Raw genomic sequence first — 18,547 nt, forward strand, 5'->3', positions numbered from 1 at the left:
TTATAGTAATTGTATAGATTATAAGCTAAATCAGTATATATATATAAACGTAATTCATCTTTGAACAATTCATACGATTCAGAATACAAGATTTCTTGTTCTTGAAACATTTGTGTCGGAAATGCCATCATATCAGATTCTAATGGAACATATTTACAAAGAATTTTAGAGTGAAACAAATAATGCGTTACTCCTTGCTACATTTGACAATTATGCATTATTGTCAGCTCAAGATTACTGCAAATCACACATTCCTGTTACTGAAAATCAAGCACTTATGAATTATATACTTATCGTTTCACTTCAATTTCAGAATAGTGAAAAGCCCGCCGGCCATTAGTTTGAAGCTGCAAAGTCCATTTGATATTTCTCATGTGCTATCAATCTCAACAACAATCTGCAAACCAGTTCTGCAAAAAGAGACGACCAGATTAGTTTATGAAAGCACGTGATTCTCAAAATGAAAGATTTTTGTTGCACAAGGAAAGAAAAGCAATGGTATAATGGACATGCTATGTAACCTTAGCCAGTGAGATAAAGGATCATCAGTTAGTATGATGCCGAGCAAGAGTGGCTATAGTGTTCCATTCCAATGTCACCTGTCAAGAATCCAAACCAGCCAGTGAGATAAAGGATCATCAGTTAGTATGATGCCGAGCAAGAGTGGGTATAGGTTCCATTCCAATGTCACCTGTCAAGAATCCAAACCAGAAAAGGATTAGAGTCACCGTGCTTTTTACATGGCCGAGCGAAAACAGCATTGGCATTTCGTATGATAAAAGAGAAAATGTTCTAGATTACTTAAAGAGATTTGATGTCACTAATCATAATATTTCTTGTTATATTCTAATCACAGAATACAGTCAGAAGCAGATCTAACATCTGCAAAGAATGTGGTTGATCATAAAATGTCAAAGTAGCAAAATAAAGTAGATAATATCCACTTTTTGTTTCCTAAAAATGTTTCATCATTTGAAACTTCAACCTTAGCATGCTAAAGTACTGGAAATAGACATAAGATTGGCATTAACAAGAATTTATAATTGTGCATTACCTCATTTCAACATATGGAAGGAGAATATTCTTTGGACATAAGCTGCTTTGTGTGTTCAGCCAGCATTGTGTGGTAGATGCTTTTTTCAGGATTTTAACTGCTTCAGTTTCTCAAGAACTTGCTTCATTCTTGGCCGAATGGAAAGTGCCTCTGCTGTACAGGCTGATGCAAGTCTTAGCATTCCCAAGAGGTTCTCCCTAGGTCCATTTTCCCACAGCTCAGCAGAGAAAAGCTCAGAAGGACGCCTCTCCTTGATCAGCCACTTGGTCCATTCAACAATATTGAATCCATTCCCAAACTCAGAAAATGATGGATCAATGGACTTCTTCCCTGACAACAATTCTAACAGTACAACACCAAAACTGTACACATCTGCCTTGTCAGAGACCCTGCATGTGGTTGCATATTCTGGTGCTACATAACCAAATGTGCCAGCAACGTCTGTTGTGGCATGGGTCTCAGAAACTTCTAAAAGCCTTGCCAGCCCAAAATCTGACAGGAAGGCATTGAGATTCTCATCAAGCAGAATGTTGCTGGGCTTGATGTCTCGATGAACTATCCGGGGAACACATGAGTAATGGAGGTAAGCAAGAGCCTGAGCTATGTCCACAGTTATCTTGTAGATCACTGACCACTGTACATTTTTGCCAGACTTGTCATGGATGAAAGTCTCAAGGTTTCCACCAGAAAGATAGTTATAAACTAAAAACATCTCATTTTCCCCAACATAATACCCAATAAGAGTTACAAGGTTCTTATGTCGAACTCTTCCCAGTGTTCGAATCTCTGCATCAAATTGCTGGACGCCTTGAAATCGACCGATAGAAAGCCTCTTTACAGCTACATGATAGCCTGGGACCAACTCTGCTTTATAAGTTGAACCAAATCCACCTGTACCAATAAGATTTCGGATGCTAAAATTACCAGTAGCGCTAGCTACATTATCATAAGTCAGCTCATTCGGAGCATCTGCAAACGTCACAACCACTTTTCCTTTCACGGGACCGAGTCTTCTAAACTTTCTCCTTCTAAATTGACAGACAACTACGATCATTGGGACCATACAAAGCAGAACAGAAGCAGAAGTGATTGTTGCAATTATGAAAGATTTGAATTTTCTCTCTTTTTGAAATTTACCTGGAGCTCCAGGCTTTACTGGTGGTGTGGCAGCAGATAAACACTGATGCAAATGGCTATTGCCTCTAAAGGCTGTGCAATTAGTCTGATGTTGGAAATTCGGTATTGGGCCAGAAAGGTCATTGAAGGAGAGGTCCAGAACAGTCAGATGAGAAAGCAAGGAGAAAGAAGAGGGTATTTCCCCAGAAAGCTGGTTGTGGTTGAGTAAAAGGGTTTCAAGATTTGTAGCATTTGTCAGGCTAGCAGGGATAGATCCTGTAAGAGAATTGTGGGAAAGATCAAGAAACTTAAGAGAGGCCAATTGCCCGAGTTCGGATGGAATTTCTCCAGTTAAATCGTTCTCTCCAAGAGATATCCACCTAAGATTCTTCAACTTCCCCAGTTGATCTGGCAGAGATCCAAAGAGTCTGTTTCCTCTAAAGTCAAGTACTTGAAGCATCATCAAGTTGCCAATACGAGAATCTATTGATCCCTCAATCTGATTATATGCTGCTTCAAACTCTGTTAGCTGCAGACAATCAAGAAAAAATGCCTCCTGCACCATACCTCCTATCTGGTTTGCACTCAAGTTAACCGAGACACTCTTCATCTTCCCGCAATCAGGAATTAGCTCTCTATGAGAAGATCCATTAAGCATGTTATTATTCAGTGACAACCTGTATGAAAATTTACTGTTCCTTGCCAATAATTGATCTCCAATGGAGAACATAGGTACTAGACCAGTGAACCTATTCCAGCTTAGATCATGGACGATTGCAAAATCCTCATCCATCAGCAACCACATCTTAGAACCCCAAAAAGGAAGATTAGCATATGCAACCCGTGTATCTTCCAATTCAATCAAACTAGAATCTAGTCCATAAGAGATCCTGTTCCCAGCACAGCTGCCCTTCCTGTATCCTGGAATATTCCCTGAAATATTGTTTCTACTAATGTTGAAGTACGTCATACAAGGAACATGTAGCTGCCAGGGGAGGTATCCCAACAAGTTATTGGAACTCAAATCCAAGAAAGTAAGATTCTTACACATCCCAATATTTTCAGGTACCACACCGCCAAAATAATTCTGCCCAAGATTCAGCACTCTAAGCGAGCAAAACTCACTCCATTTAGCAGGCAACCGCCCACCAAGATTCGCTCTTGGCGCCCACAAAACCTGCAAACTGGAGAGGAAGAGTAGTTCCAAAGGAACACCCCCGTCAAATGCATTGAATTCTCCTCGAAAACTATCCATGGAGCTTGTTTTCTCTTCAGAACCAAAATTTTCCAAATTGGTTAACACAACAGCTGAGAGTTTTTTACAGCTTGCTATCTCCTTTGGAATTACATCCGTGAGACTGTTCCTGGAAACATCTAAAACCCGAAGCTCTGTCATTTGGCCTATTTCAACCGGAATCTTGCCTTCTAAGATGTTGCCATCAACCAACAACGTCCTCAAATTCTTGCAATTTCTAATCTCAGGGGGAATATTCTCAACTAGATAGTTATTAGACAGCTTCAAGTGAGTCAAAAACTCACATCTGCTCGAGTTATCAAGACTAATCCTACCAGAGAACATATTATTCGACAAATCGATAACTTTCAAGCTACCGTTACCGATGAGTCTATCTGGTATATAACCGGAAAATGAGTTGAAAGACAAGTTGAGCAAACTAAGAGAAGGAAGATAGCTTATCTCGGCAGGAATCTGGCCGGAAAAGTTGTTACCTTGGAGTTCGAGAACCTCCAAGAACTTTAGGTCTCCAATATCTGCGGGGATCTCTCCGGAAAATCCATTTTGAGCCAGCGACAAAGCTGTTACTTTATCAGAGAAGTTAGCACACCTGACACCGAACCATGAGCAGTGGGTTGTAGATGGGTTCCAGCTGGATAGAAGGTTTGAAGGGTCATGAAAGATAGACTTCTTCAAGCTGAGAAGAATAGCAGAGTCAGAGTCAGGGGCAGACTTTGAGAGTGTGAAGCTGAAAGAAAAGAGCAAAAACCAGAGAAATGTCATTTCTTTTGTATGTTGGGTTCTTTCTGCTTAGAACAAAAGAAAGGAAAGAAGGTGGTTTCTGGCGAGAAGTCGACGGAAAACTGGTGGGGGGTATATTGTAAAAATGGGTAATGTCAGGCAGGGACAAGCAGAGGCAGAGAGTGAAAGTGAAAGGTTTAAGGCTTCATTGGAGCCAAAATGGAAAACATTTTGTTCTTCTATCCACCTTTGAAAACCGTTCCCTTTGTTTGTTCGTTTCAAAGACAGAAAGAAAGATAAACAAAAGACTTAATTTAAAACAAGAGGATTAAAACAAGACAAAGATTAAAAAGAGAGATGGCCGGAGAGATTCAGTAGGGAGACAGAGAGAGAGAGAGAGGAAGAAGACAAACAGAGCCGGCGTGAGCAACGGGGTTTCCACATTGCTAGCGTTTTTCATTATTTTTTTTTTCCTTGAATGTCACATCTCCCCCGACTCACATGCCAATATGCCATGCAGACTCATATGATATCCCTAGTTGCATTCTGTACACTGCATTCGGTATTGTATTGCACATCGAAAAGTATACTAGCAAGTCTACTACTACCACCATTGTTGTATCCATGTCTTTTCTTCTTTTGAAATGAAATCGACAGAGTCACTTTGCTGTTTTTCGAATCATTTCTGTCGGCTCCAGGGCCTCTGCCATACTCTGTTTTCATCTGTCTGCTGAAATAAACCTTACAAACCTCGTAGCTTTCTGTGAACCAATTATGATCCTTCAATTTGATTCCTTTTCCTTTGTAAGTTTCACGTTTTGTACAAATTCAAAACCCGCATGATTACCTGCTCCTCTTTTATGTTTAGTATTACAACATTGGAAAATAACAAACCCTTTGAAGGTGGGAGGAAATTTATTAGAGAAACTAAATCATGGAATCCTGGTTAGTAACCAAATAGCAAAGGAGAATTTATCAAGAGCATCTTCATTTATTGTCAATAAGTTTTAGTCTGAATATGAGTCTTAAAAATTCAACACCATATTAAAATACATAATTTTTATTCGAAAATCTCTTCATGATTTTTTTTTTAATGATTCATGTAATGTGATAAGTATTTATTCTTAAACAATCGTGATTAGATAGCAAATACATAGAAGAGACAAATGAAATTAGTAGTATTACTAGTCCTTTGCTTAACAAAAGATAACATAATTAAGTAAAGAAATGATCATGTGAATGGGTACTTCAAAGAGACAAATCATCTGTTCCTAGTCCTCCAGTTAACATAATTGAGGATGGAAATGATGATGGTATGGTATTTTTTAAGGACTGATGTTGGCAAATGAGCCTACCAATCTCTCAACAAAATTATAGAAGTTGCTCACTTTTGAAAGATTAGGGTTCATGCCATAGATGAATGACTTGATGCTGATGTTTGTGGGCTTCTTCCCAAGATGCTTCAACTTTTCCTTCTTCTAATTTGGTTTGATTAGCTTGGGAGTATCACATGACTCTATAGTACATACAACTTTTGAAACAAAAGGTGTTTAACTTTCTAGACATGTAGACAAGCAACAATCATATCAAGAAGCACCCCCCAATTCACTCCAAGGGTGACCATTCAAATCACTCCCTTGAGTCCATTTTCCGCTCTATCATTCCTTTTCACTACATCAAAGACAAGGCAACTTTGCCTCTTTCCACCAACAGTGACCCCTTGCAGAAGCCACAAGACTTGTCATTTGCATGTACCCATGGTTGCACATGCCTTCATCTTCCAAACTTTTTGAGCTCACTCAAACCTTCTCAAAAACTTAATCATTCCAACTTAACCAGTCCATCCATCAATCAAATTTTATTTAATTCTTCTTCTCATTCAATGGAAATTTTTTTTATTAATAATATAAAGAGTCATTTCGAGAAAAACCATACATAATCACTGCTCAATCATGAAGACATGAAATTCAAAATTTATTTAATTAAAACTATATTTTTTTAATGAGATTACATTTATAAGTAAAAATTATAAGTACAATCAAATTAATTTTTAATATATCAAATAATACATTAATGGAAGCAGAGATGGATTAGAGATTTACATTCAGCAAAAAAAAACTAACATTTATAATTATTAAATACAGAAAAGTTATAATTATAAATTAACTCAAGTGCCCAAAAAAATGCTTTGTTTTTATGTAAAGATAACACACTACAAATGTTATTTTATATGTTTTTATAGTTTGGAAGTGTTGTGAAATTTTTTAGTTACCAATACTGCAAAATATATATATTTTCCAAAATATTCTTGAGTTAGATCTCTACATACACCAAATTATTTTAGTAATGTAAAAAATTATAAATAATAAATAAATAATCTATCATAATCACAAATTATCAAAACATAAAGAAACCAAATACTCATGACTTGAAGATCTTCGAGTTTTGAAAGAAGAAAATAGTAATTTATTTGCCATATAATATGATTGGTTTTTATAATTATTCTTTAATCATTTCTCATTTGAAAATTTAAATTTATCACTGTATCCCTGAACAAGAAAAATCAACACATGAAGAGATTTGAACTTGAACTCTTAAGGTCTCCCCTTGGACCTGGATGGATGAGTTGATTAGTGAAGAAACTTCCCTGCATGTGCATGCCTGCAATACATGGGACCATTTGCAGAAGAGGAGATTCCTTCTCCTCCTCCTCCTCCTCCTCCTCCTCTTCTTTCCAATTATTATAAGATAGGTTTTCCAGGAAAAGAAATGGGTGGACCCCGAGGAGAAGCTCACTCACCCACAGTATATCCTTGGAGACCTAACTGACCATGAGCCAAGAATCCAGCTGAATGTTTGTCAGCTGTCTGTCAGGTCTATCTCCTCTTTCCTTATTTTCTTCCCTCATACAACATATATGAACATTCCTGTTTGATATTATTTTTATAATTTTTCGTTACATATTTAATTTTATATTATTAATTAGTAATATATTTTTATGAAACGAATATCAAGCAGAGAACAGAAGTCGAAAGCCTAGAGAAACATTTTCAATGAATAGAGTTTGATGCCTAATTTGGTCCTTAGGTTTATATTTAATGAGAAGAAAAATAAGGAGGGTTAGGGCAACTAGGTGGTGTCATAAAGTATAGCATAAGCCTCACATGCATTAGATTAGTGTGCCACTTAGAGGTACTATTGCTTTGAAATTCCAACGTCAGCTTGGGAAATTGATGTCGACCCATTTTCGAGTTTGATGCTGACAAAATGACTTGTCCTGGGAATCACTTATGCAAATATATGCTTATTCATAATATCATTTACATCTAATCTAATAAGAGTTTTTTTTTTATATAGGTGAAAAATTTTATACAAGTAATTTTTCGAGAAATATAAAAATATCCCGAAACTGATTTTACTAACAAAACTAGAACAAAAACTGTTATTTCTCATCTTATAAGTCATTCAAAATCCTTTTTGTTTCATCTTTCCTTTTCGAGTATTTCGAAATAAAATTCTTCTTTCAATTTTAAATGCTTAATTTTTTTTTTTTGATTTTGTATTGCAAACTTTTTCCATGTTAAAAAGCATTGATACGTTTATATTTTTAAAATAAAAAATATCAAATAATGAGAAAAAGATTGAGATTTAGAGTGGAGAGGTTTAATTAGATGAGATAGCATACATAGTCCATCCAAATCAACACAAGCTTTTGATTTACTTGCAGATGTCAGTGTTGTCTGGAACAAATTATTAGATAAAAACAAAACATCACATGTGATCAATCAAATAATTGATCTCATTCCCTCTGATTCCAGTTTGTCTCACAGGTTTTCCTGTGTTTCTTATTTCTCCATTTTAGTTCCCAAAATCCCTGCATACCATTTCAGTTCCAAGTTTAACTAGATAGTTAAGATACCATACTCCTATTACAACCATGGTCATCATATAGAGGCATCCCTTTCAGCTGATTTTGATTAAACCAATCTTAAATAGTCAATTGAAAGAAATCTTAAAAAGACAGGACATCATTTGAACTAACCTTTTGCCAAATCCATGTTCAGAATAATCATCGCCATTTTTAGTTTGAGTTAGTAAAACTTGCATGTGATCACCTTGCAATGCCAATCTTCACAAATGAAAAGCATGATGCTTGAGGAACAGGCCATGCGAAGCAGGGCTAAAGTCAGAAAAGAATGATGAATTGCCATGCTGCCATATTCTTGGGACACAACATGAATAAACATGGAATGCTATGGCATTAGACATCCCCCCTGAAGTCCCCCTAGTGTCTAAGCTGCTGTAAGTCTTTCGGAGAGTGAAAAACATCATGAAAACCACAGTTGCATTTAGTTGAATATATTGCATCACAATTAGCATAACATCATAATTACAACAAGGAGTCATGTGCTAAAGCACTCGCCAAGTCATACACCAAAAGTAGAAGTCAAAATTTCAAAGCTCTACCGATATGTCACTACACACCATCTGTCCCATCAAGTCTTTTACCTCTGCGTGACCTCTTCCTTTTCCTCTTGCTTTGTGCATTGCCATCATCACCCTTAACTTCCTGCAAAGAGTTTCAAATATCAAACAATGTATGAAAGTAAATTATAACTTTCATCTCAAAGGTCAAATAGATCAATGATGCCATGCATGCTGCAAGCCTGCAATATTTCAATCAAGTTACTGCAATGTCCATGATGGAGTTTGTCATTCTGTCTGAGATCCGTACTACTGGGAGGAGGGTCATCAGACATCAGATTATTTACCTCAATTACAGAAACAACGTAAAACACATTTGAAAGAGAGAAGTACAAGCAACCAGAAATCGTTCTACATTCAAAGCTCACCTTCCCAGAAGCAAGATTTGGGTTTTCGTGACTCTTTTTCTTCTTAACTGAAAGTGGATTTGGACCCTATAAAATTCAAGAAGAAAAAAAGTTGATCCCATGAGTACCTTAAAGAAAGCAGTTACATAGGAATGACAGCACAGCACAGCACCAAATTATATCGTAGTGTATAAACCCCGCTAATCTTATATCAACTTAAAATGCACTGTCCAAAGTTCTCATCCTGCTTTTATTTTCTTCAACCAGTAGTAGCTTGTACTTTTCCCCAATTTCCAACGGTATTATTCGGATATCGAATTATATGATTCTAGATGTTCTGTTTAAATGAGAAGATGTAAAGAAAGTATTGCACAGTCTAAGAAACCTGGGAATATTAACTCATAACAAAAAATGCATAAACCATGAAACTCCTGCATATAGTAACTATATAGCTTAGAGATGAGCAAACATGACCAAATTGGTACAAGTAGGAAGATGGATATGAGATAGGACCTTACCTTAGCTTTCTTTCTTTTAAATCGAACTCTATCCTTTATATCTCTTTCCTTTCCTGCATAATTCCTTGTATTATGGGGCAGCAACCCCGGACTGTGATGACCTAAACCTTCCTCGTCAGATGAATCCTCTGTATCCACATTTGACAAAATGCTAGTAGTCCTCTTCTCTAATGCCTTATATTCCTTGTCAGTCATATGAAGGCGTTTTTCTTCAGAAGATTGTGCAATCTCACGCTGAAATTTAGATGGTGGCTCAAGGAAAAGGGCATTTCTCAGGCCAAATATTAAAGGAACTTTAGGCACCTGAATTAAGACAGTGAAATGAATTAGAATACATGTTCAAAGGCAACTTTCAATACAAATTCAATAAAAGAGGACAGACAATAGAGAATGTAGAATCTCCAAATGCTATAAATTTTTAAAGCTGGAAGCAAATAATATTATGTCCTTGAAGGAACTAATAGTACATAAAACCCAAAACAATAAAGCAAATAGAAACATAAAAGGTTAAGAAAAGGAAAGAAAGTTGCCTTCTGAAGTTTCTTTCGAAGATCAGCATCCTGGGTAGCAACAAAAAAGTGCTCAGAATTATGTTCTCCAATGACCTCCGCAATGCAAGCATCGGCACTAACCCTCTTCTCATGATCACATCTGAATATGAGGTTCAATTACGGTTCAAACAAAATTAATCCATAGCAAGAAGTGCAAACTGGGAAAAGGATAGCATGTGATCAACTTTCCACAAATATTGTCAAAAGATTCAAAATTTACGACGAAAGAGAGAAAGAGAGAAAGTAAGAAAGAAAGGCGTTACCTTGCAATTGCGAGTTTACGAGCTGCTTGGAAGGACGCAGACTGTGAAGCACCAAGCGTTTTCAGCTCCCCCAGAACACAGCTGAAAACCCCACACAGAAAAGTTGTTTGATTTTCAACTAATTGAAAGCAAATCATCTTTAGAGATCCAACCGCAAAAGGAAAAGATTAAAAAAAGAGAGAGAAGAAGGGAACCTGGTGGTGAAAAGCTTGACAGGGGCAGAAAGACAATTGGAGAGAGCCTTGTCGGCGGGTATTAAGTCATTGTGAAGAAGGTGATGAACAAAAGTTCCATCGCAGAGAACCTTGAAGGGCTGCCTGAACCCGAAGCACACTGAGAAAAATCTCACTGTCTTCCTGTGACGCTTCTGCTTCTTGAATCTCATATTTCTCTTCTCTCTTCCGTTCCAAAGGTTGAGACTTTCACAACCCACACACCCACAGTCGCAGACAGAGCACCCAAAATCTATCTCCGGCCAGAGCAGATCCTCGACAGGGCAGCTGTTTCAGTTTCCGAGGGTTTATTTTGGGTTTAAGCAAAGGCAATTTGGAACAAAAATAGGAATGAAATAGTCTGTTCTGTTAGGCCATGAGCCCACCCTACGCCCAAAATGAAAAAGCTTTAGCAGTCCAACCCATTTGCAACCATGGCCAAGAATGCAACTTTGAAATTTTAGTGTACGGATAGGGATATAAATGGGTAAGGCATGCATTAATCCGAACAATATTATTTGATAGGGGACCTAAATCTTATAAATACCTAATTAAATTTTTTAACTAAAATGCATTTAAATATCCTAAACACTATCTATTAAATATTTACATAAATAAAATTTTAAATTTTTTTTACATATATTATGAAGAAAAATTAATTTGAAAATCATAATTAGAACATGAATATGAGTAAGTATTACAGCAATTATAAATATTTATAAACAAAATAATATATAGAATTAAAATTTAATATTAGAAATTATTATTCATAACCAAATTTAGATAGTGAGTATTTTAATATCACCATCCAAATTCGTGACGAGTAGTAATTTTACTACTGGAATCTTGTTTGAACCCCATTATAAGATACTATAATTTTATTTAATCAGATCAATACATCCAATTAAAGAGTATCCACTGCCACCCTAACACATCAAAGAGTTTATCAAAATTTAGGACACATTTTCTTCATTGGTTAGTAGGATGATGGTGTTCATTTGTTAGTAGCATAAAGGTTCCACCTTTATCCTTGTCATGAGTGGCTTGAATTCTCTTCTTGTTTCAAGTCAACAGGTTTTTTTCCTGTCTAAACCACAAGAAACTAGAGAGACTCCCTATAACATTAGCAACAAACAAAGGTGTACAATGATAGTATCTCCTACATTATGACAGGAAAATCAGAAACATTACATAGCACAGCCTTTATACACTTATTGGGCAGTTACATCTGTGATCTTATGTATGTACATATAAAAAATCTCTTCTTTTATGCTTCAAATACAAAAGGATAATGATGCAGACAGTTCGCAACAAGATCTTTCCTGAATCTTCAAGGAAACAAAAATTCTTTTATCATCATTCAATGTGAATGCTTGATGAGGGCCAAAATCTGGCATTCCGTTGTTATCAGTCTCGACCTCTCAACTATTCAACAAATTTCCATTGCCACATAACTCACAGCAATTAGCCTTCCTTGCTGAAACTGTTCCTTCAATCTGTGATTTGATGCTGGTAAACTGTTACATCATTGCAATGTGGCAATGCTAATGCAATTCAATCTTTCTATCAGGAGATAAAAAAAGGTTCAATAAAATACAAAGGCTCCATTGAATAATTACAGTATGGATAGTGAACACTAGTATAGATAGCGGTTTCTGTATATTATCCCATTATGCTGGTTAAGGAGAAACAGAGAACCTTACACATATGATCAAGCGAGAGATAGCTATCACAAATCACAATTGCACAAAGAATTTTAAACAAAAGGAAGGAAAGGCTCTGCCGAACACTTTTATCAATGTATATCCATATAATGACGAACACAACCCTAGACAAAATCAGAAAGTTGCAAAAGATCAACAGCCAAAAATCATCTCATTGTTAGAAAAGCTAAATCAGTTTCGGAGAACATATAAATTAAGGGCAAGAAGTACAAGTTTGAAGTACGAAGACATCCTTCTTCCCACAATGATCAATCCAACAAAGCAGGGTCCGTTTAAAGCACAAGAATTCAAGAATTAGCAATTTGAAAGGTGCATGTATAGTCATGACAGCCCCAAAATTAAAAAGCAGGGCCAGTGGCAATAGTCAAAGCATGCTATACGAGTGTATGGCTATACACATTGACCAAGGAGAGTAAATAGGAATTGAGAAATGCTACCGATCGATCATGAATTAGAATATTGATGATGATGGATCTGATCGAGTAGCTTAGCTCTGAATTTATTGACAGCATTAAAGCATAGGCATAAATGTTCCTCAAGTTCTTTGAGCTGGTCAACAAAATTGTCATGGTTGCCGCGTAGATGTTTCACGACTTCATGGATGGGGTATATGTCTCTATCTCTCTCTAATCCAAATCGTATAAGCTGCCTGTCGGCCTCAACTCCAGCATACAACAAGGCAACAAGGCGATCAATGGTGTCAAGATCATAGTTATGGACACAAGTTCCCTTTTTAGCAACATCAAGTTGAGCCACATGGGCAAGCTGTTTCCTCTTGAGATCAGTTGGAACATAAACAGGACAAAGTGGCGTAGCCACAAGGCCTACAATGGCAGCAAGGGCATTAGTGGAGATAACCACGGCTGAAACAACAACTCCAACGACAGTGCCAATTAAGCAAATGGCAGAGCCAGTAGTTGCGCGGTGCAGGAAGCGAACTCTAGAATGGGATTTGTTGATTCTGTGATCAAGCTGCTCCTTGAGCTGGGAGAAACTACGGCGCATCTCGTTGAAGTTATGGGAGTCAGGACAAGGAAAAGGATTGTCAAGGCTATCGAATTGGAGGAAAACATCGAATGCCCAGTTACACTGCGCCTGACTAATGGAATTGAGTTCATATGGGAACACTTGAAGCAGCTCAGTAATAGGAGAATAGAGGGTACGAGCACGATATACGCATTGGTAGAGCAAGAGGCAGAGATCGGTGATGTTTTCGCTGTGCTCAAAGTAGGTAGAAACCAAGCGAGTGAGGGTAGCTTTGGGGTTGGTGTGGCGAAGAGCTTGTGCGACGCAATCTCTGTTGGGCTGCAGCATCTGCGACAAAATCAGCTGATGGGTATCCCCATTTTCGAGCACATCCTCAACTTGCACCTGCTCCTCAATCCTGGACCGTATCTCCTTGTAGGAATCGGTTTGCACCGCGAGAGTGTACTCCCGACTGAGATTGAAGGTGGGCGAGGGCTGAGTGCTGGACCTGGGCGTTCCCTCGGAGGAATCCCCTGGGACAAGAAGAAAGCAAGTTTGTTTGAGGCCTTTACGCAAACGCTTCCATTGCAAGCAAAAAACATCAGGGTGAGGAGAGGACAAAACTTTACCTTGGGAAGCTGGGGGACAGGAATTGAGATCGATCGTTTGGGTTTGAGGTGAGGTCGGAGGAGGCGATGATTTGAAGGAGAGGCACTGCATCTTCTGGTTTGGTACTACTTTACTGTACTAGTCGTAATACCTTTATATACCAACTAGAAGATGGGAAAAAGAGGCCACATAAATATATTATTATTATTTTCATGAAATTAATTACCCTAAAAAATTTTTATTTTGAAGTATGTATTTACCTCTTGATACATTATTTCCTCACTTAAAAGAGTAAAGATGAATCTCTCTTCCTCAATTTAAAAATAAAAATAAAAAATAAAAAATAAAAAATTAATTTATAATATTAAAAAAGACCTCATTTTGGAATATCCCCAAAAAAAGACAAAATAAAAACAAAAGAAGGGAAAAAGTAATTAACACATGGAGAAAATAGAGGAGATAAATGTTTATTGTCCCAAAGGGAAGAAAGAAGGCATAAATCACACCAGCACTTTGCTATTAACAACAAATAATGGTTTACAACAAGATTTCTCATGCATTTTATGATGGTAAAAAAGAAAAAAAAATGAAAAAATTAATAACAGCTGTTCTTTATACACTTAGCAAACAGCTGATTCTCCTCTCTAAGTTTTCCCAAAGGAAAAAGAAAATGCAAAAATTTCTACTTCACCAATATCACACTCTCACAATTTGGAGGCAAACACAGTTTTCTTTTTTCTTTTTCTTTTTTTCTTTTTATTTTGTTGCTCTGAAGAGCTGGCTCCCAAGGGTCACAGTTGGGGTTCCTTCCCCCATCACTGTTGTCAAGCTCATCTCTTTATCAAGTATCCTATCCAGTTCCATTACCACATAGCTCATTGCAGGTCTCCTCTCGCTCGAAGGTTCCACACATCGAACCATTAACTTTATGAATTCTTCCATGCCTTCACCTGTGAAGCTACTCCCCAACCTCTGATCGATCATGCTGGAAATGTTGCTGTAGTCCCGACTATTTTGCACCTTCCGAAACAAAAGAGATATCAGACAAGCAAAAGTAGTGATTTTCTAAGCCCACATTGGTCTAAAAGTAATAAGATAAACTACAATCACCATGCCTGTGCAGGCACAAACTAATGCCGTAGATGTCTGCAAACAGGTGAATGCTCTCTCGGGAAGAAATTGCAAGCTTGTAAGTCAATCTTTCATAGCAATACTGATATCCATGATCAATATAGTAAGCACCTACCACTAAATCATGTGGTTGTGACACACACGATTTAGAAACACACAAATAAAATGCACAGCCCAGGACCAGGAACTTGGCATATCTGCATCCATGGTGTTTATGAAACCAATAACATACGCAGAGACAAGAACATCCCCAAGCTTGTAAGTCAATCTTTCAGTAGCAAGATACTGATAGCCATGATCCATATGGTAAGCACCTACCTGCTAATCATGTGGCCGTTGATGCATGATTTAGAAACACGCAAATGAATTGCACAGGACCAGAAACTTGGCATGTCTGCATCCATGGTGTTTATGAAGCCAATAACATATGCAGACACAGAAAATTCCATAGATGCACAAGCATGCAAATGCTTCCTCACAAAGAAATGCAAGCTTGCAAGTATTCTTTCAATAGCAAGATACCGATTGCTGTAATCACCCTGGTCATTCCCCTCCCACTAAATCACGTGGTACCAAACAAATAATTCAAAAACATAGAAATAACAAGCAGATATGAAGCCAAAATCATACCCACTCAACGAGGTTCTCTGTGGAGTCTGATGGTAATTCTGATGCTTCCCGTCCGCTTACTAACTCCAGAAGGAATACTCCAAAACTATATACATCACTTTTTTCAGAAAAACGTCTAAACTCCCTCACCCTGCATTAGTGAATGCATACAGGTAAGAATAACGAATGATGCATCACCAGATCAGTCACAGAGTGAAGAGCGAGTCAAGAGCATAGTACTCAGGAGCAAGGAATATCTCATCTGCTGTCACTTGAGAAGAAGGACCAGCAATATCAATTCTTCCCAGGAAATTACGTAGTCCTGCATCTGCAACCTTAGCGATAAAATTCTCATCTACAAGAACATTGGCTGTTTTGAAATCTTTATGTACCAATCGAGGACTTAGGGAGTGAAGATGAGCCAAACCTGCGAAGGGACAAATAACTGAGCTAACATAAATGAGGCAGTAAAATTTCAAAATGTTACAACCATAGAAGATGAACATCTAAATTTCAAAGTGTTACAGAAGCTTACAAAAGAATTTTGTAGGACCGTTATTGCTATTTGGATAGTTTGTCTAAAGAAAAGAAAAACTGATACCAGGAAAGCCACAAATGCTCACTGATTTTGCAGAGGATCACCTTTAGCTGCACCTAGAGCTATTGAAAGTCTATGCTTGAATTCTAGCTTCTGAGGTGACACTTGACCAGCTCCTGCAGAAACATATCAGGAAAAATAAATACCATTTCATTTTCACCACCAAATCCTGAACACATATGTACAATATATAGGAGGAAAAGTCTTGTTCACAAATGCAAAAATTGTGACTGGATAGAGAGTTACCGTACAAGTGAATGGAAACGCTTCCATTGGGTATATATTCGTATATTAGAAACTGTTGATTATTTTCCTGGCAGTAGCCCAAAAGAGTGACAAGATTCCGATGCTGAATTGATGAAAGATAGCATGCCTAGGAGTAAAGTTCAGCGCCATTAGATCAAAGGATAAACAGTGCAAGAATAAGATAAAGTTTGTACTAAAGAAGCATAAATTGGAAAAGATTTTAGGTCAATGTAAAGGCAAATCTAAATTTTAGAATTTTTTGGAAGCCACTGAAAAATCTGTACCACACTTCAAAGCAATCCTGACTTAGAAGTAAACACGAATCTTAAAACGGAAGAAATAGACTCAATTAACTGCTTAAATTGAAATAGTTTTCAGTAGAAGAAATATTAGTTATGATTCACCTTTAGCATGATCCAGGCAGCATCTCATGCAATCACTTTTAGGTAGAGGGCAGGGAAGTGATAGTTACCTCATCAATGAATTCCTGACTATGCACTCCAGCGCGCTTTTTGATGGCAACCAGCATCCCCTCTTGAAGCAAACCCTTATATACCTCACCAAATTTTCCTTCCCCAATCAGGTTTCGATCACTAAAATTTTTGGTCGCCGAAGACAACTCCTCAATCTCAAAACGTTTAGCTTCCCGTAATGATAACTCAACCCCAAGATGTCTTCCTAGAAAATGTCAGTGGAAAAACCACAAATCAATTACCTGTACACTCTGCCTGTGGCCTTTAAGGGCCTCCGAAAAACATACATGACATAAATGTTACCTTGAACAGATGGATCCGAGGACCCTGTCTCTGATCTTCTCGAAACACCACGTTTATGAAATAGGCAGAACCATATAAGCAAACCAACTATCCCCACCAATGCCATGGCTCCTGCAGCACCTCCTAATATTGCTGCAAGAGTCCTTGACATCTGGTATGGGAACTACTTCAGCTATGCAGTAAAGTATAACAGGGATTTGATTGACTATACATTGAACCTGAAATAAATAGGATGGCACAAGCAGATAAATCTTTATCTAGAATCAACATAAGCATTCATTTCAAGAAACAAAAGCAGAGTGCATAAAAAAGAAACGGCATACATATGATCCAATTCGTATAGATGCGAAGATAACGCAAGCAAGTTGGTAGCTAGCAGGCGGAAGACAATCTTATAGAACAGAGATGTTTTGCATTTGTTAGGAAACTTTGTAGATGGAAGAAGACCAAACGCAAAGAAGCAACTGGCATAAGGACATTTCACATTCAGTAATACTGAATACCCATTAAATAGAAACGCTCAACATTGTAGTTATCCGAATCATGCACATCAAAATCATTCAATTGGACATATAAAGTACAGTCTAACACGCCAACAATTCAATTGGTGGTTAAAAACCGATATTACTTTAAAGTCAAATCACAGACAAACAATGGTAAGACATTGATGGAAATAAGGAAAACAGAATAAAGTCCGAAGCTTGAGACCTGTATTCCCAGAGAAATAATGCAGCCAGATCTCCAGAAACCTCAGCTTCATTTGGCAATGAGAAATTGAATTGATCTCCTAGAAGCAGAATCACCCAAATAGAAAATCACCCGCATTACAACATTGAAAGAAACGGGAAAACCTTATGATCTTGGGGGAACAAATCAAGAGATGCCCAGAGTTAGATAGAGTGAATGAGTGAAATCAGGGAAAGGGTGTGGGCAGAGAGAAGAGAAAGAAATGATGAGGAATTGAGGAGCAATAGTTGAAGTTGTTGGAATTGGTGCAGTTGGCTTTAAAAACGAGGAGGAAGGTCCAAATCATCAAAAGCAATGAAACAACACCAAAACAAAACAACACAACACAACACAACACAGAGACAGCTTTGGGCTGCAAGTTTAATGAAAACGAATCACGCCCATGAAGCATCTACCTATCTCCGTTTGTACTTTTGAATTAAAAAAAAATATATATGAATTGAGAATTCAATAGAAATTAATAATCAATGAGAATCATCGTTGGATACAGACAATGCCGACAGAAAGTGACCCTGCGCCGACAACACTATCTCTCTGGGTTTAATATCCTCTCTCTCTACCAAACCACCCCCAACAATTCCTTCAGCAAATTTATACACACACCCACCAAAGTAAAGAAA

General features: G+C 37.4%; 4 protein-coding genes across 7 annotated transcripts; all 4 read right to left on the reverse strand.

The window, feature by feature from the left end:
• Window positions 1-57: 57 nt before the first annotated feature.
• Window positions 58-4,863, reverse strand: LOC110426952 (LRR receptor-like serine/threonine-protein kinase RPK2). Of its 2 annotated transcripts, none has more exons than XM_021442299.2 (3): window positions 1,055-4,863; window positions 522-599; window positions 58-410 (listed from the first exon to the last, which is right to left on the reverse strand). In XM_021442299.2, the coding sequence occupies exon 1, from the start codon at window positions 4,185-4,187 to the stop codon at window positions 1,140-1,142; it is 3,048 nt and encodes a 1,015-aa protein (XP_021297974.1). In that variant the 5' UTR covers window positions 4,188-4,863; the 3' UTR covers window positions 58-410; window positions 522-599; window positions 1,055-1,139. The 2 variants fall into 2 exon arrangements, with proteins under 2 accessions (XP_021297974.1, XP_021297973.1); XM_021442298.2 differs by having other exon boundaries at window positions 60-410; window positions 522-691; window positions 1,055-4,861.
• A 3,601-nt stretch (window positions 4,864-8,464) lies between these two features.
• Window positions 8,465-10,883, reverse strand: MEE21 (PIN domain-like family protein). Its single transcript, XM_021442288.1, has 6 exons — window positions 10,504-10,883; window positions 10,310-10,390; window positions 10,026-10,146; window positions 9,496-9,798; window positions 8,999-9,064; window positions 8,465-8,715 (listed from the first exon to the last, which is right to left on the reverse strand). Exons 1-6 carry the CDS (start codon window positions 10,692-10,694, stop codon window positions 8,623-8,625), a joined length of 855 nt encoding a protein of 284 aa, XP_021297963.1. The 5' UTR covers window positions 10,695-10,883; the 3' UTR covers window positions 8,465-8,622.
• Window positions 10,884-11,573: 690 nt separating this feature from the next.
• On the reverse strand, window positions 11,574-14,000 carry LOC110426885 (transmembrane protein, putative (DUF677)). Of its 2 annotated transcripts, none has more exons than XM_021442213.2 (2): window positions 12,683-14,000; window positions 11,574-12,017 (listed from the first exon to the last, which is right to left on the reverse strand). In XM_021442213.2, exon 1 carries the CDS (start codon window positions 13,929-13,931, stop codon window positions 12,690-12,692), a length of 1,242 nt encoding a protein of 413 aa, XP_021297888.1. In that variant the 5' UTR covers window positions 13,932-14,000; the 3' UTR covers window positions 11,574-12,017; window positions 12,683-12,689. The 2 variants fall into 2 exon arrangements, with proteins under 2 accessions (XP_021297888.1, XP_021297889.1); XM_021442214.2 differs by having other exon boundaries at window positions 11,576-13,744; window positions 13,841-14,000.
• A 316-nt stretch (window positions 14,001-14,316) lies between these two features.
• Window positions 14,317-18,541, reverse strand: LOC110426991 (Protein kinase superfamily protein). Of its 2 annotated transcripts, XM_021442348.2 has the most exons (9): window positions 17,889-18,541; window positions 17,504-17,644; window positions 17,181-17,398; window positions 16,877-17,082; window positions 16,405-16,531; window positions 16,203-16,274; window positions 15,801-15,987; window positions 15,582-15,711; window positions 14,317-14,840 (listed from the first exon to the last, which is right to left on the reverse strand). In XM_021442348.2, the coding sequence occupies exons 3-9, from the start codon at window positions 17,329-17,331 to the stop codon at window positions 14,577-14,579; spliced, it is 1,137 nt and encodes a 378-aa protein (XP_021298023.1). In that variant the 5' UTR covers window positions 17,332-17,398; window positions 17,504-17,644; window positions 17,889-18,541; the 3' UTR covers window positions 14,317-14,576. The 2 variants fall into 2 exon arrangements, with proteins under 2 accessions (XP_021298023.1, XP_021298022.1); XM_021442347.2 differs by lacking the exon at window positions 17,504-17,644.
• Window positions 18,542-18,547: the final 6 nt, after the last annotated feature.

Source organism: Theobroma umbraticum, unplaced genomic scaffold, assembly GCF_002168275.2.
Source record: "Theobroma umbraticum cultivar Fairchild unplaced genomic scaffold, ASM216827v3 scaffold_239.1, whole genome shotgun sequence".
Lineage (NCBI taxonomy): Eukaryota > Viridiplantae > Streptophyta > Magnoliopsida > Malvales > Malvaceae > Theobroma > Theobroma umbraticum.